The sequence below is a fragment of the Mauremys mutica genome, chromosome 13, assembly GCF_020497125.1.
Source record: "Mauremys mutica isolate MM-2020 ecotype Southern chromosome 13, ASM2049712v1, whole genome shotgun sequence".
NCBI classification, from domain to species: domain Eukaryota; kingdom Metazoa; phylum Chordata; order Testudines; family Geoemydidae; genus Mauremys; species Mauremys mutica.
In genome coordinates this window covers 39,786,858-39,802,259 of record NC_059084.1, presented here as the reverse complement: position 1 = coordinate 39,802,259, position 15,402 = coordinate 39,786,858, and the positions used below count along the sequence as shown (strand labels likewise).

General features: G+C 44.5%; 1 protein-coding gene across 1 annotated transcript in view; it reads right to left on the bottom strand.

The window, feature by feature from the left end:
* LOC123348421 (maestro heat-like repeat-containing protein family member 2B) overlaps positions 1-11,507 on the bottom strand; it is a 46,866-nt gene extending 35,359 nt beyond the window's left edge. The window contains exons 1-11 of the mRNA XM_044985948.1: positions 11,350-11,507; positions 10,878-10,997; positions 10,520-10,642; positions 9,241-9,393; positions 8,519-8,545; positions 8,071-8,193; positions 7,576-7,655; positions 6,695-6,830; positions 6,431-6,526; positions 5,444-5,548; positions 1,027-1,219 (exon numbers count right to left, since the gene is read on the bottom strand). Of these exons, the coding sequence (XP_044841883.1) occupies positions 1,027-1,219; positions 5,444-5,548; positions 6,431-6,526; positions 6,695-6,830; positions 7,576-7,655; positions 8,071-8,193; positions 8,519-8,545; positions 9,241-9,393; positions 10,520-10,642; positions 10,878-10,997; positions 11,350-11,436 (1,243 nt within the window). The 5' untranslated portion in view covers positions 11,437-11,507. The remainder of the gene's footprint in view (positions 1-1,026; positions 1,220-5,443; positions 5,549-6,430; positions 6,527-6,694; positions 6,831-7,575; positions 7,656-8,070; positions 8,194-8,518; positions 8,546-9,240; positions 9,394-10,519; positions 10,643-10,877; positions 10,998-11,349) is intronic.
* Positions 11,508-15,402: the final 3,895 nt, after the last annotated feature.

Here is a 15,402-nt window from a genome sequence, read left to right as displayed (position 1 = left end):
TACATGTATACCCATAACAATGGACCAGCTCAGCAAACGGCGGTACTTTCCGTTCCTAACTAGGCTAGATAAAGACACTGCCCCCAAGATACATTTTTATACACAGATACAAACAAGTTACATATTGCTCCTCTGATAGTTGACATCCTCTGATATCACAACCCACCACCTTGTACATTTCTATCCATCATATTGTCATCCTGACCATATCTTTAGACAGGGTCAGTGTGTTCCTGTTATCTTTGGGGAATGTGTTTGTACCATTCTTGGTATGGGGTGTTCTGGTACCGCCCTTCTGGAATGTGTCTGTGTGTGTGTGTTTTGTGCTTAGCACTCAGCAACGTGTGTTTCTGCAATATCAGCCCTGCTCTTGCCAGATTCTGTGAGAAGGGCCTGCCTCTAGCTCACAGCCTGATTTTGTTTTATATCAGCAAAGTTTTGACCACTACTTTAGCCCAGCCCTCAGGCCTCTGATACAAGGGCTTATGTCTCAGGCTCTTCTACAGTGAGCAGAGCTACAACAACACTGCATAGAAAAACAGGTATCAATACTGTAGCAACCTCAGATCATACAGTGCACAACTGTGGCACCTGCTTTTTTAATATGACCATGTTAAAATTCTTGTAGTGAAAAGAGCCAGTTTTCCAGGGGTGAAAGTCTTTAGAGAGAGTTTGTAAAGCACTTTGGAAGTCTAGGTGATGTTGATAAATATGAAGCCTGGCTAATGTAGCTTTTTCTCCCAATTTCTTTTTTGCACACTTGTGCACAAGAGGAGGAATAAAACAAGGAAGAATTAAACAGTTCCACAAGACAGGAGGGCTCTAACACAGTGCAGACTTTTGGTGAAGGCTGGTATTAGAGAAATGTCTGTAGTTTCATGGTACCAAAAGCCAGAGTCTACGGTGGGGGAAGGGAAAACGGTTCCTTTGCTCTGGCCCCCTTTAGATGACATGAATTCCCTGTTCACAGAGGTTCTCGGCTGTCCCTTTTGCTCCCCCTCTGAGACTCTCTCTTTTTCATCTTACCTGTATCAAGACCCTGTCGGAGCTCCTTTATCTTATTGATTGAGCCTGACTTCCCGTAAATGCCCTCGGTGTACAATCCATGCATTTCAATGTAGTTTATGAGCTTCTCCACCACCAGTGGCACCGCTCGCTCCTCATTGGTCAGTCGGGAGAGCTCAACCCCAAACTGCCGTGACGAAAGCTCGGGATCATACTGATGTGGAGAAAGAGATTGATTTCTTAATTCCTTTTCAAAGGTCTCAATGCAATGCTGCTCACAGCGTGGTAAACCTAGGGATGTCTTGAGACTGAATCTCTCAATGTATGCAATGTAATTTGACTGTCGTTCAAGATGCAGTTCACATTTTTAAACAAAGTTAACTGGATTATTTGCAAATTAATCTAGTAAATCTAACTGAGCACAAGGGAAGAGAGGAAAGGTCTGTACACTGCCCTGCAAATCCAATCTTTCCTAAGAGCTTTCTTGGTCATTGTAGCTATCCCTGTGTTCACTCTGCTATGTCTGCAGCACTGCACATTGCTACAAAGTCTAACAAATGTTCATAGTTAAGGCTTGCAACAGGACTGTGCTCAGAAAAATGGCTCTGTAAAATGGCCCACCGGTACTCTCCTTGGGTCTTAAGAGTCATCATTTGCTTCACGTACTGACATTTTTACTGTAGAACCAACACAGCTGTGCGACAGTGAGCTATATTCTAGTCTGCTTCATGCCTCACTGACAAAATTGCCTGGTGAGGATACATGAAGGAGAACACACTTGGGCTTGATTCTGAGATCCCTAGATGAACTTACAGTGCTGAAAGTTAAAAAAATGGTTTTGAGCAAGTGTGACATAGAAGCCACTGAAAGAGAAATAGAATCAGTAAAAGACGCTGACATTCTCTATTTTTACAGAGTCACTTTCCTGACTGGAACTGCACTTTAGAGACTCAACATTCTGCAAACAATTCAAGCTGAATATGAGATTCTGGTTGGATAAAGTCAAAAGACTGAGAAAAACTTTTCACACAATAATGCACAGATCCAAGTAGGAGGCTTTGAACATATGGACTGTATGTTCAAACCCAGCACGGGTAGTGATCCAACCAGAACAATAAATGAGAAAGTAGGTGTGCGGCTTGGTTAGACCTCTGACCAGTGCCACTCTTCCATGTCTGCTTCTTCTCATTCACTGTTACCACAGCACAAATGAAAACAACATGAAGGGAATGTCCAGGGGAGGTTTCCACACTGGATAGACCTAAATGCAAGAACACACCAGGAAGAAATGGTGACAGCAACTGGTTTTGATCTCATTTAAAATTCACAAGTTATTGTACTATCATCTCTTAATCTTTTAGTGCCAGGATTGGGCTGTTCCTTTAGCTAACATCAAGTGCTATAACAAAAACTCTAACTTTTGCTGTCACTGTGTTCAACTGCCAACATTGGCATAAAATGCATTAGTGCAAACTACAAGGTCCATCAAAGCAAATACACTGCTAAGATAAGCTTGATGCTCTATTAGTTCCATCATAAGCTTAAATGAAAAGTCAACAGGTTCTGCATAAAGTTAAAAAACAACTAGGAAATCTGCTGTTACCTTTTGGATAAAGGGCACCTTCTCAAAATATACCAAATGGCACCAACTCTCTCAGCTGATGCACTGTGAAAATGTAACCCTTAGCATCCTGAATCCATCCAGCAGCAACAAATTAATAAATGCAAATGATCTAACCATTTCTGATCAGTACCTTGGACTAGTATTTATTTTTCAGACTCCAAATTTTCCTGAGCATTAGCAAGCAAGATTTTTAAAGATGAACTTGGAGAATACATTAATGTCTCTTCACTAGAGCTCAGGAAATGAATTCACACCAAGTAGTTATTTTATTTTAGCAGAGTTTTCTTGGACTGAATTCTTTCATTTCCTGTTTGCTACATTTCTGGCTGTGTGCCACTGAATTGTGGCCAAAGCAGTAGGCCTGGTTTGGTGAACCAACAGCATTAGGATAAACTTTTTGTTTTCCTGAGCAGAAGGGGAGGGAGATGGCATGTAGCCAAGGCCGGCTCCAGGCACCAGCGGGCCAAGCGCGCGCTTGGGGCGGCAAAAACTGTAGAGCCGGCCCTGGGCAGTAAATATCATTATGCCGCTATAGAAATCTACAGTACCCCCACACCTTGAATACTGCATGCAGTTTTGCTCATCTCACCTCAAAAAAGATATGTTAGAACTGGAAGAAATACAGAGAAGAGTAACAAAAATTATTAGGCATATGGGACAACTTCTCATATAAGGAGAGATTAAAAAGACAGGGACTTTTCAGCTAGGAAAAGAGACGACTAAGAGGGACTATGATCGAGATCTATCAAATCATGATTGGTGTAGAGAAAGTCAATAAGGAAGTGTTATTTAGTCCTTCACATATCACAGGAGCAAGGGGTCATCCAATGAAATTAATAGGCAGCAGGTTTAAAACAAAAAAAAGGAAGCATTTCTTCACACAATGCAGTCAACCTGTGGAACTCATTGCCACGGAGAGGTTGTGAAGGCCAAAAGTATAACTGGGTTCAAAAAAGAATGAGATGAGTTCACGGAGGCTAGGTCCATCTCTGGCTACTAGCTAACATGGTCAGGGATGCAACCCTATGATCTGGATGTCTCTAAACCTCTGACTGCCAGATGCCGGGGCTGGGACTGTCCAACAGGGGATGGTTCACTTGACAATTGCCTTGTTCTGTTCATTCCCTCTGATGCATCTGGCACCCACCACTGTCAGAAGACAGGATACTGGGTAGGTCAACCATTCTTCTGGGGGATCCAGGATAGCCACTCTTATGGTTTATGATCTTAGCTGATTACATAGAAATTCAGCTTTAGCATCCTGGGAGCATAAGAACCAAGAATGCATTTGTGACACTGGCAGACCAGTCAACCTGTGTATGACCCATAATAACTTAACAAGAGGCACTTCTACTGTGTCAAGACAGTTCACGTGCATGTGAATTTCAAAGAGATGTATTTGACTAGCAATCATCAACTCATTCAAAAATGAACAATAGATGCTAAGTGTATTTGTGTGTGGTTATCTATACCCAGTTAGAAGTTTCACAATGTAACTAAATTAGCTTGTAGATGCTAATTCCCTTTCATGGCTTAATTGCCTTAATTATGTGTGCAAGGTGTTCAGTTAGCCTTAAAATCAAAGATGTAAGACACTTCAGGAAACCAATCATTTCTACATTATCTTCAGCTTAACTATCTGTGTTATAATGGAAGAACGGCTAATTACCTTATGTGAATGAATGTAACTAGTTTACTGGGTATGCACAGGAAATAGAAAATTATCTTCAAAGCAAAGTACAACAGGCCATCCGCATTGGGGGAAGGGCCTTCTGTGACAATTTCTGTGAGGTAGGCTTGTCAGCCTGGTAGAATAGCTATAAAAGAGAAGGCTCGGGCCTGATCCTATCATCTCTAGACTGCTTAAATGTTGAACAGGAACAGTGTAAGCCATAGGATAGAGATCTTCCAAATAATCATTTGGAAGAACCTGGAAAATGCCTGGAAAAACTAACAGACTTTACATCTAAGCTGCCTTTGGATTCTGATCTGTTGGGATGATTCCAGAGAGACTTTTACAAACCAGCAGTTTATTCCATCACTGTTGTGATCCTGAACTATGAACATGGAAAGTCACTTGTCTGGATATTGATCTTTTAACCATTTGTAACTCTCTTCTTTCTTTTAACAATAAATCTTAGATTTAGTTAAGGATTGGCTGACAGCGTGATATTTGGGGAAGACCTGAGATTCACATTGACCTGGGGATAAGCATCTGGGCCTTTATGATCAGTGAACCCCACATATGGTGAATCAGGTTTCCAGTAACCCCTCACTATATTAGACATAGAATATCAGGGTTGGAAAGGACCTCAGGAGGTATCTAGTCCAACCCCTGGCTCAAAGCAGGACCAATCCCCACACAGATTTTTACCCCAGTTCCCTAAATGGCCCCCTCAAATACTGAACTCACAACCTGGGATTTAGCAGGCCACTGCTCAAACCACTGAGCTATCCCTCCCCCCTCTTCCAAGACAGAGATGTTTAGATGGGAGCCAAGGTCTGGAATGCCAAAAAGGGGACCGTGTTTGGCATCTTGTTAACTACGGTAGAAGCTCTTTTGTTGTTGACTTGGTGAATCTAATGATAGAATAAGCCATCAGTTTGGCGGTTGTCTCCCTCTACTTCTTGCAGTCTGCCCGCAGTGTGGTCACAGCATTGTTGTGTAAATCTCTCACTCACGGAAACAGAGGGCTGTTAGTCACCTTGAGATCCCAGCTGCTGTCCTGGAAGAGTTTTTCATGCATTTGCATTGAGTGTCAGATCTGACGTAAGCAGGGAAGTCAGCTCAAGGAAGAGTACGGCTATACTCACTGTGCTGTGAACTGTCTCTCGATAGGCAGTCAGCAGCTGGGTGCTGGCCTGCAAGGCCCGTTCTCTCTCCCACTCCTTCCCCGAACTGAACCATGTCCTTAGGAGCTGTTTGCAGAGCAGTGGAATGGACAGAGTTAGTACCAGAAAATCCTTCCCAAAAGTTCCTCTTAAACAGGTTTAATTGTCACTAAAATCCCTCTCCAAAGCATCTGACCTCCATGTAGCAAAGGAATCACATGTCTAATGGAAGAGCCCCTTAGATATACAAGTCCCAGGGGCCAGATTCACCTCTGGTGATTGAAGCCAAAGGAGTTACATGAGAGATGAATCTGGGCCCGTGTATGTGATGTCTGCTGTAGACTGTCTGATGGGAGCTGTCTAGCACATTGCATGCTGTTTGATGTCTGCTGCTGTGGTCTATTTCCTGAGCAACTTCTCCCACATTGATTGGCAAAATGACAGAGAGGAGCATTTCTTTTTATTAATTTGAATAAGAGCAGAGAAGTCCCCCCAGCCCAGCTCCTTTTATAACTTCATTTTTATACTGAACGTGCATCAAACTCCCCACCCCTCAGCTCTTCACGATATTCTGTTCATGTCTGAGGAACAGGAAGTTTCCTCTGAATGAGTTTCCATACACAGGGCTTAACTCAATATTCATGAATTCCTCTTAGAAGAAGTCATCAGTTTCCACTGGTTCTCTTGGATTTGGCTACTGCAGTGGTGATTTTCTTGCCGCTCCAAGTAGTGTCAAGGACACTGTAAGAACCTGGTCCCAATCCAGCCCTGGCATAAAATGGCATAGCTTCCGTGGATTTCAGTGGGGCACATGCCCACTTATCCCAGGAAGAATTTGGTGCTTTCTCCCTAAAATTCACTCCATTATGGAAAATTCCTCCACAACTGAAGCTTGACCCCCTAAATCTCTGACTCTTCCCTGCTGTAACACAAGAAACAATCTGCACCATGGTTCAATGATCTACTCACTTCAAACATTTCCTGGAACCAGTCTGCGGTTGGTTCTTCCTCCAGCAAAGTCTCCACTAGCTTGCCAAGGGCTTCCAAGGACCTCACGTAGAGTGACTGAAATCAGAAAAGAAGGAGTGAGGCTCAGCACAGATCATTTGTGTGTGTGGGCTGGGGAAAGCTAACCATAACCTTGCCAGGGAGGCCATGTGTGACTGCCATCACCCAGTGCCTGCTGGGCAGAAATACAGTGGATGGTGCCGGAGGAGAATTGTTGTCACGTACTTGTATATGCAGAGCATCCTTTGCTGTCCCGTCTTCCTCTATCATCTTCTCCAAGGGAGGAAGGGGAAATAAACTTTTGAAGCACTGACCAAGGAGCTCACGGTTTTCCTCCATGGTCAGAGATGGTTTGAGCTTGCTGGCAGAAGAAAGATAGAGAGAAAAGTCATGTATTAGACTCAGTACCACCTCCAAGTAAAAGAAATGGGTCCAATGACTAGAGATTGTCCCAATCTAGAACCCCAAGTGCAAACAACCCTTCACTTTGCACCTCTATTAAGTATTGGCTCCTCTAGAAGTAAACCTAAAACTTCAAATCTCCTTTTAGAGAAACCCACAAGCTTCCTCCCCCCTGCCAGCTAGCCAGACACCTCCCTCCCCATCTGAACTCTGCTCCATTGTACTGCATGCCCCACAACCTCCAATCTTGTGTCTTTCGAGCACAAACCCCCAAATGGACACATTCAAATCCTTAAGAACTGAAGTCCTGCTGGTGAGCAGCATGTGAGCCACAGGGCCACCCAGAGGATTCAGGGGGCCTGGGGTCTTCGGCAACGGGGAATTGCCGCCGAAGGCCCAGCACTTCGGCGGTGGGTCCCGGGGCGGAAGTTCCCCCCGCCGCCGAATTGCTGCCGAAGACTGGGCCCCCGTGAGAGTTTTCCAGGGCCCCCGGAGTGAAGGACCCCACTCCAGGGGCCCTGAAAAAACTCTCGTGGGGGCCCCTGCAGGGCCCGGGACCTGGGGCAAATTGCCCCATTTGCTCCCCCAGGGCGGCCCTGGTGAGCCAAACCCTGCAGGCATTAGACTGCTCCCAACCTGACTTTCATGAATTAACAAATGAGAAGACATCACAGTGCCAGGAAATATGGCAGAAAATAGCCTACCTCAGATGTCCAATGGCAAGAACTGCCTGGTAGCGAACTGGAGATGTCAGGGAATCCAGTGGTTCCGTTTTAATGAAGTCCTGAAATGCATGAATGGGGACATAAAAAATGGGAAGTGGATTTGAAAGGCAGAGAGGCCTTCCTCTCACACCCTGAAACAGGGCCATATGCCAGACCTGGAATAAACAGACACCGTGCCCAGCAGTCTCTCTGCCTCAGAAATGGGCCGTAGGGCCATCTGCAGGCTATACAGAGGACAGAAAGAGAACTCACAAGACACAAGCCATTCCTTCCAGTTACAGCCCACAATATATGTCAGCATCCCTGCCAAGCTCAGAGTGGACCCAGCATTCTGGGTGCCATGCAGGTAGCTCGTGAGACTGCAGTAGTACAGTCACAGCCAATGGATAAAATATCATCTCCCCAGAAAACCAGTCTCATTACATTACAACAAACTCTCTTGTACTTCAGTCCTCAAAGCTCCTAATCACTCACCAACATGTAGCCAAGGAGCTCCAGTTTGTATGAGAATTCGAACTCTTGGGAGTCTCTGGTCTCCAAGATGGCACAGCTAATCTCCATGACATTCTGGATGAGGGTTAATTTTAGGTTCATGTCCTACATAATCCAGAAGGAGAAAGAAGAGGATGTGGATGAGAAACTGAGAGAAGAACCAGAGTCCAGAAGATAAAGATCAGGAATTAAATCTAGCCTCGGGAGAGGAGACAGGTGTCCCCAGACCCCAGAAGGTAGTGGACTCTGGCTCTGCACCCACCTCAGAAGAAGAGAAAACCCAGGTTCATCAAATAAATCCAGGCCTACTTACACCAGAGCAGCCAGGACTCCTGCTTGATGTAGCAAGGAAACCAAGCTCTGTGCAATTTAAACAAGCAACTTGTGTACAGAAAATGCAAGAGCTGAGGGCAGATTATTTAGAATGTACCTTGTTCGCAACAGTGATGCCCAGCACCTGAAAAACGAAACGCAAAACAGCTATTAGCAATGTAGATAGTCCCACATAACACACATCCTCAAAATGTCCTGGCTGGTGAATATGGAGCAGAGAGAAATCACTATTGTTAAATCTTCCAAAAGGCAGGAAAGGTATCCAGAGAGGGTGTTTTGCAGAGGTCAATATCAGGGGCCCATCCTCTGTAGTATTTGCATTTGTGAACTACTGGAAGATCTCAGTTTGGTTCAACTGTTTTTGGCAATGCCTAAGTGAGAGTCTCAGTTAGACAAGGCAGTACTGAATGGCAAAGTGACGTGGAGAGGTTGCATTGAGATGAGAGTCAGGACCAGCAGTCAGGCACCTGGGGAACAGAAATAAAGCACACAGACAAACAAGACGACAGATAAGAGGTAAGGGAAGTAGTGAGCAAATCAACTAAATACAGGCTAGCACTAGTCTCTCTTGGGTAGCAAAAGATAGAGCTAGATACACATCCATATGAGGGGAGTTAGAGTGTTATTCTGAATAGCCTGAGTGTCACTGCATCTGAATTACTGTGTAGCTGGGGTCTACAGAATTTCAGAAGAATATAGAAAAACTAGAGAGAATACAAAGAAGAGCAACAAAAATGATACAACATGTGACAGCTCACGCTCCATCCATTACAGGTTTAAATTTGAGTTATGTGACACTTATCACGCAAAAACTCTTACCTGACAACTGGCTCTATAATGGAGAAGGATGTTCTTTGTGATGTCTGCCTCTACTCGGGAGAGAAGCTGTTCTTTTGGAGCATGGACAGCCACGCTGCTGTAGGTCAGCATCAGGGTGCTGTGAGTCTGGCCTCTTCTCCCATGGTGGTAGTCCTAGACAATCAGAAAGTTCTTCTGATGCCTTTTGCTTTGGAATTCTGATCTGCTGCTGACCGAGGAATTCCTCACAGCAGCAATAGCAGCTTGCACTTGCAAAGCTCTTTTCAGCCAAAGATCTCAAACCACTTGCAAAAAGTATTTAAGCAATATAATAACTGTGAGGCGTGGAGATATTAGTATCTCCATCATTCCCATTAGGTAACTCTGACACAGAGAGCCTAAAATGCTGAACCTACAGCAGTGAAGTACACGGGAGCTTAGTCATTGACACTGGTGGGTACAAGATCAGGCGCTAAATGTCTTGCCTAAGGATGCACAGTGAGTAAATGGCAGAGCCAGCAGTGGAAGCCCAGAGGCCTAGTCTCCTGCTCTAGCCTCTAGATCAGTGGTTTTCAACCAGAGCTACTTGTGTACCCCTGAGGGTCTGCAGAGGTCTTCCAGGGGGTTTATCAACTCATCTAGCTATTTGCCTAGTTTTACAGCAGACTACAAAGAATGCAAGTACAATATTTATATTCCAGTTGATTTATTTTATAATTATATGGTAAAAATGAGAAAATAAGCAATTTTCAGTAATAATGTGCTATGACACTTTTTAATAGTTTTATGCCTCATTTTGTAAGCAAGTAGTTTTTAAGGGAGGTGAAATTTGGGGTATACAAGACAAATCAGACTCCTGAAAGGGGTACACTAATCTGGACAGGTTGAGAACCACTGCTCTAAATCACAGGTTCCATAATTGTCATTCGTAGCCCACTGGTGGCCTACCTAAAGCAGGTTGGTTGGCCACATGTTGCTTGCAACCCCTCTTCATTTCCAGCTACTAACTGGGATTAAAAAAACGCTAAAAATACCTTAAATGCTTTTCCATGCAAGCAACTGAGGTAGTTCCCACACATTGTGCATGGGAGGGGCGCTCAAGCCGTGAGACATCAGATGATAAAAATCATTTGAGAGAACCCCAGCTCCAGAGTGTGCTCCTCTCTGCTTAACTGCAGGCATCACGTAGAACGCACACACTGGGGGACAATGCAAGCTGAGCAGAGCAGACACTACCCTGGGGCTGCTGCCCCTGCTATAGAGGGAGAGGAAGTTGGAGAGAACCCCCTGGCTCCTTTACCTTCAGGCGGCTGATGAACCCAGGAATCGTAACCTTGCTCACTGTAGCCCCAAACTCCTGAAGTGCGTTCAGGGTGAGGTCCAAGTGGCTCTCAGCACAGAACGCGAGGATGGAAATGACTCCCTGTCACCCAAGAAAAATACTGGTTAGGATCTAACCCACGAGTCCCTTCCTTTCAGCTGAAGGAGTGTAAAGCGCCAGTCAGGCGTCAGACCCGTGGGCAGCGGGGGCTGAGTGAAACAGCAACGAAGAGGATATGAAGCAAAATAGCATCTGTCCCAGGCCAGCTCAGAGCTGAGCCCCACAGGGAGCATTCAGGGGTTACTTGGTAAAGCGGGGAGAGGGACAGGGTCCTCACCTGTCTCTCAGGGGCTTCCATATAATCTGTTGCTGTCAAAAATAGATGAAGCTGTGATTTAATATGGACCAGGTCCTGGCAAACTGCTAAGGACGTTCCTAGCGCCTTATACAGGAAACTCTGAAAGAAAGAGACCGGCATTGAGATACCAGTAACAGAACGTGCCAGTCAGTACAGACCCAGCTCAGCAACACTCAGGAAAGAACAAGATAGCCAAGTCCAAGCACTCATACTGCAGAAACATCCCATCATCTAGCCCAGCCAGAGAACCAACAATGCAGCACAGACGAGCAGCCTGTCGAAGCAAATATTGGATGGGCAGGGGGGCAAGAGAGCAGGGAACAAGTAAAAACAAATTTTATATGCAGAATAAAATATAAAGTAATGAAGCCTTGAGAGAAGCCTTATGCAGCCCCCCAATCAGAATTTCAAGGAAAATTAACTAGAAACTAAGCCTTAACAGAGAACAAACCTTCTCAAGGGAGGGGCTGGCATAGCTGGCCATCTGCTGGTTCAACTCAAGGCTTATCTGGCTGCTCCAGGCACTGTCGTCTATCATCCCCAGAGATGTTCTTAGGAACTGAGTGTAAAAGAAGAGAGTTAAAGCAGATGGTTAATTGCAAGAATTTGGGGGTTGTTGTGGGGGTTTGTTTGTTTATTTGTTTGGTGTTTTTTTTTCTTCCTTGTTCTCTCTTGTAAACTTTCCAATATTCAGGTGTCATGGGAAGGTTATTTCCCTATTGAGAACTATAAACATCGACAACCCAGATTTCCTCTGCTGTTGTTCTTTAACCTTTGTGTGATGATTCCTCTCAGTCCTCAAATCCAGATGAACAGTGAATTGGAGAATGAGATGGATCCAAGAAATCTGACCATTGATGAATGATTTTATAGTGGATGGAGGATGGGTCTAGTAAACTTTGAGCAAAGGGCCCTGGACTACGAAGGACCAGGCACCTTCTCTGAAGTGCTATGAACCCATTCTGCCACCTCCTGAGGGTCCCCAGGGTTTTGAGGTACCTCACTACCCCTGCCCTTAGCATGAGAAAGCCTTCTCTGTGCCTGCCAGGTGTCAGCTCCTGACTCAGCCAGCCACAGGAAACACAAGCACGCCCTTCTCACCCCATCCAGGTTCCACTCTCCTTCTACAGATAAGCAATCGGTACAGTCCAACCGCCGAGCCCTCTCTGCAGCCCCACAATGTCCAGCCCCTGTTCCACTGGACACTCACAGAATTCATAGGTTTGCTACACATCACCTTACCAGTTTCACCTCAGCATCACTGCTCCATTTCACACACTTAGATACATTTATAGTGAAAAGAAGCAGAGTTCAATTGACAAAGATCAGAGAGTTGAGAAGCAGCAAGTAAAATTAATGTAAATAAATGGTTACGTAAAAATAAAATCCTAACACACTTCTAGAGCTTGAACTTAGATAACCAAATATTCCCCTGTCTCACAAAGGATAGCTCCCCCAAATCTCTCTCCCAGCATGAAACACCCAGACCAAAGATCATCCTCCATTCATAAGACAAGGAGCTGTCAGTTCGTCCAATAGATGAAGGATACCTGGGGCCAGATACCTCTGGACCTCCAGATATAGTTCCACGCATCCATTGTCTTCAGTTGAAAACAGGGTACCCCCTATTGTTTGCTTGTTTTTCTTGTATCAAATCTCCTCTGGAGACTTCACAATCGCTTTATTAGAATTTTCCTCTGTTGATTAGCATCCACTGTGAATAATTACTCACAGGCAGATAAGCGTCTCCTGCCTGAAAGAAACTTGTTTATCACTTTCTGGTGACCAGCCCGAACTCACAGACCTTAAAAGCATCAATTTCAGTATAGAACCATAGCACCTTATATATTATCCATCCAATCACTGTGCAATGCTTATGATGAGCCGTGTGACACAGGTATCCAGTAAAGGCTTTACATGACACCCTTTGATTATATAGAGATCAGATCCAGGGAATCAAAGGTAATAATTGGAGATGTACCAATCTCCTAGAACTGGAAGGGACCTGGAAAGGTCATTGAGTCCAGCCCCCTGCCTTCACTAGCAGGACCAATTTTTGCCCCAGACCCCTAAGTGGCCCCCTCAAGGATTAAACTCACAACCCTGTGTTTAGCAGGCTATGCTCAAACCACTGAGCTATCCCTCCCCCATCCTGTAGCCTAAGTCAGTGGACACCCAAAGGACCAGGAGTCACACCCTCATCTTCCATTGAAGTCAGCCAGAGGTTAGTAACTTTCAGCACTTTGCTGTTTCAGGCCCTAATTTTGAACAGCAGCCAGGAAATCTCAGAAACCTCACAAGAAAACCTAATCTTAGTTGATTTTTTAGCCCAAAGAATTTCAAAGGATGCTGGATCTGGAATGGGGAACTCCAGAGTGTAATCCAACCCCAAATGGAACTGCAAACCTTCTGGGGCGTATTTGTCACTAGGTCCCTTCCTTTCATTTTCAGCACTCGCCATCAAAGTGTTCCTTGTCTGGATTTACACGAGGCTGCAAAGAGCTCTTTCTGAGCAGACAGGCTTCTCCCTGAGATACAGTCACCAAACCCTGTCTTGTCTCTTTTCCTTTTGGGGTTTCTCACAGCAAATTTTCTTTTGAGTGGCAAAGAGAAAAAAAGAATCCTTTCTATGTCCCCCAGTGGTGCATTAGCACCATGAGCATGCTGGTTTTCTGGTTATGTTGTGTGTTGTTCCCAGTGGTAACGCAGAGTTATTTATAATTAGCACTGGTTGAACAATGGTAAGTCCATTTCACAAAGCAAGTGGGAGTTTTTTGTTTTCTTGATTTTTCAACACACACATGAAAATTGAAAGAAACAAAAATATTTTGCTTTTCAAAATAAAAAATGACCATTATTCAGTTCTTTGTTTTCCCCCTTTCCTTCCCTTTATCCCTCGTCCCCAGGCCTTTCCTCCCCTCTTCCACTTTGTGACTGAAAAAGCCGGGGCGGGGGGAGGGGAGGCAGGGGGAAGGAGACAAACAGGAAAGCAAATGAAAAAAAACCAAAAAAATCAACTTCAGTTAAAAAAAAAAACTGAACATTTTCCAGTTGGGTTGGGTTTTGTTTTGTTTTGTGTAAAAAAAAAAAAAATTTGAAAGTCTCCCATGAAAATAAAAAAGGCCAGTTTTCACTGAACAAAAGTTGCAAATGAAATGGTTTGACCAGCTCTGCTTAGAATGAATAGTTTATCATTAATATTTTCCCCAGCTGATACATTTGGAGGGGGGAGGGAGGGCTGTGACAATATAGCTGAAAGCCATCTTGTACCTGAAGCAGCATCTGCTCCCACCGTGCGTGGTCCAGGGAATTCTCTGTGTTTCCTATGAAGCAGGAGGCAAAACAATAATGTCAGCTAGGTTAGCAAGAAGAGTCGTCCCAGGAATCTCCTTTGCAATCAGTCCTTCGAAAACCCCTGCTCTGCCAAGCTGTAACATGCCTGGGCTTTCAAGGCTAAATGGGACCTATGCCAAGTTCTTTGTTGGACCAACAGAAAGTATCATGTTATGTACCCTGCTGGCATTTTTATTCAGGGTCAGTCAACCCACCAGGAGTGAGATGCTGAGCACTCCCAATTCCTTTTGACTTTAATGGGAGCTGAGGGTACTTAGCATCTCAGAAAACTGTTCAGCACATCAGAAGACTGGGTTTAATGGGAATACAAACTTTTCCTGCATAATAAAAGATTCTGGACTTGATCCTAACTTGATGTAAATCGGTGTAGCTTCACTGAAGTCAATGGAATTATACTGATTTACATCAGCTGAGAATCTGGCCCCGTTTCTGAATGCCCAGCTCTAACCTACCCTTCTTTAATGTCGGCACAAGGCAGTACTGGGGACTCTGTACAGCAACAACTAGGGAAGATACAGCTCATTTTTAAAATCTTTTTTTGACTATCAAACCCACTTGAACATTGTGGGGTCTGACCTTCATCAGAAACATATCGGGTTTGTGCTCCACGTAGGGTCTGTCATACTCCACAGAGACTACACTGGCACAACCACGTCATTGGAGTTCTGCTGGCATAACCCCATAGTGTAGGTGCAGCTACACTGACTGAGGAGGTCAATAGATTCATACCACTGTAAAATTGCTGAAAGACATTATTAGGCCCACAATACCTAGAGTCTACATGGGCACCCACTTGGCCAACCTAGCTTTTATGGCTCAGGTTTCCTTACAGAAAGAAAAACTCTGGGTTTTTAATTGAATCACCCTTGAAAGTAAACATGGGGTTTAATTTTCAGAAACATTCAGTTTGCAAAATCAGACTATATATGGAACCCCAAAATATTTCACTAACCTCCAACTTCACGTGTAATTCACCTTCCCAAACATTAACCTAGCAAAGGTGTGGGGGGAACTGCTGTAAAATTTCCATTCAGCTGAAACCTTCCTGGCCTGATTCTGCCCGGATTGAATTGGCTTCAGTGGTTTAACTCTAGATTTAGCCCAGTGGTTCACAGTTATCCAGATGAAGGAAAAGTGAGGGCCTAGAAGC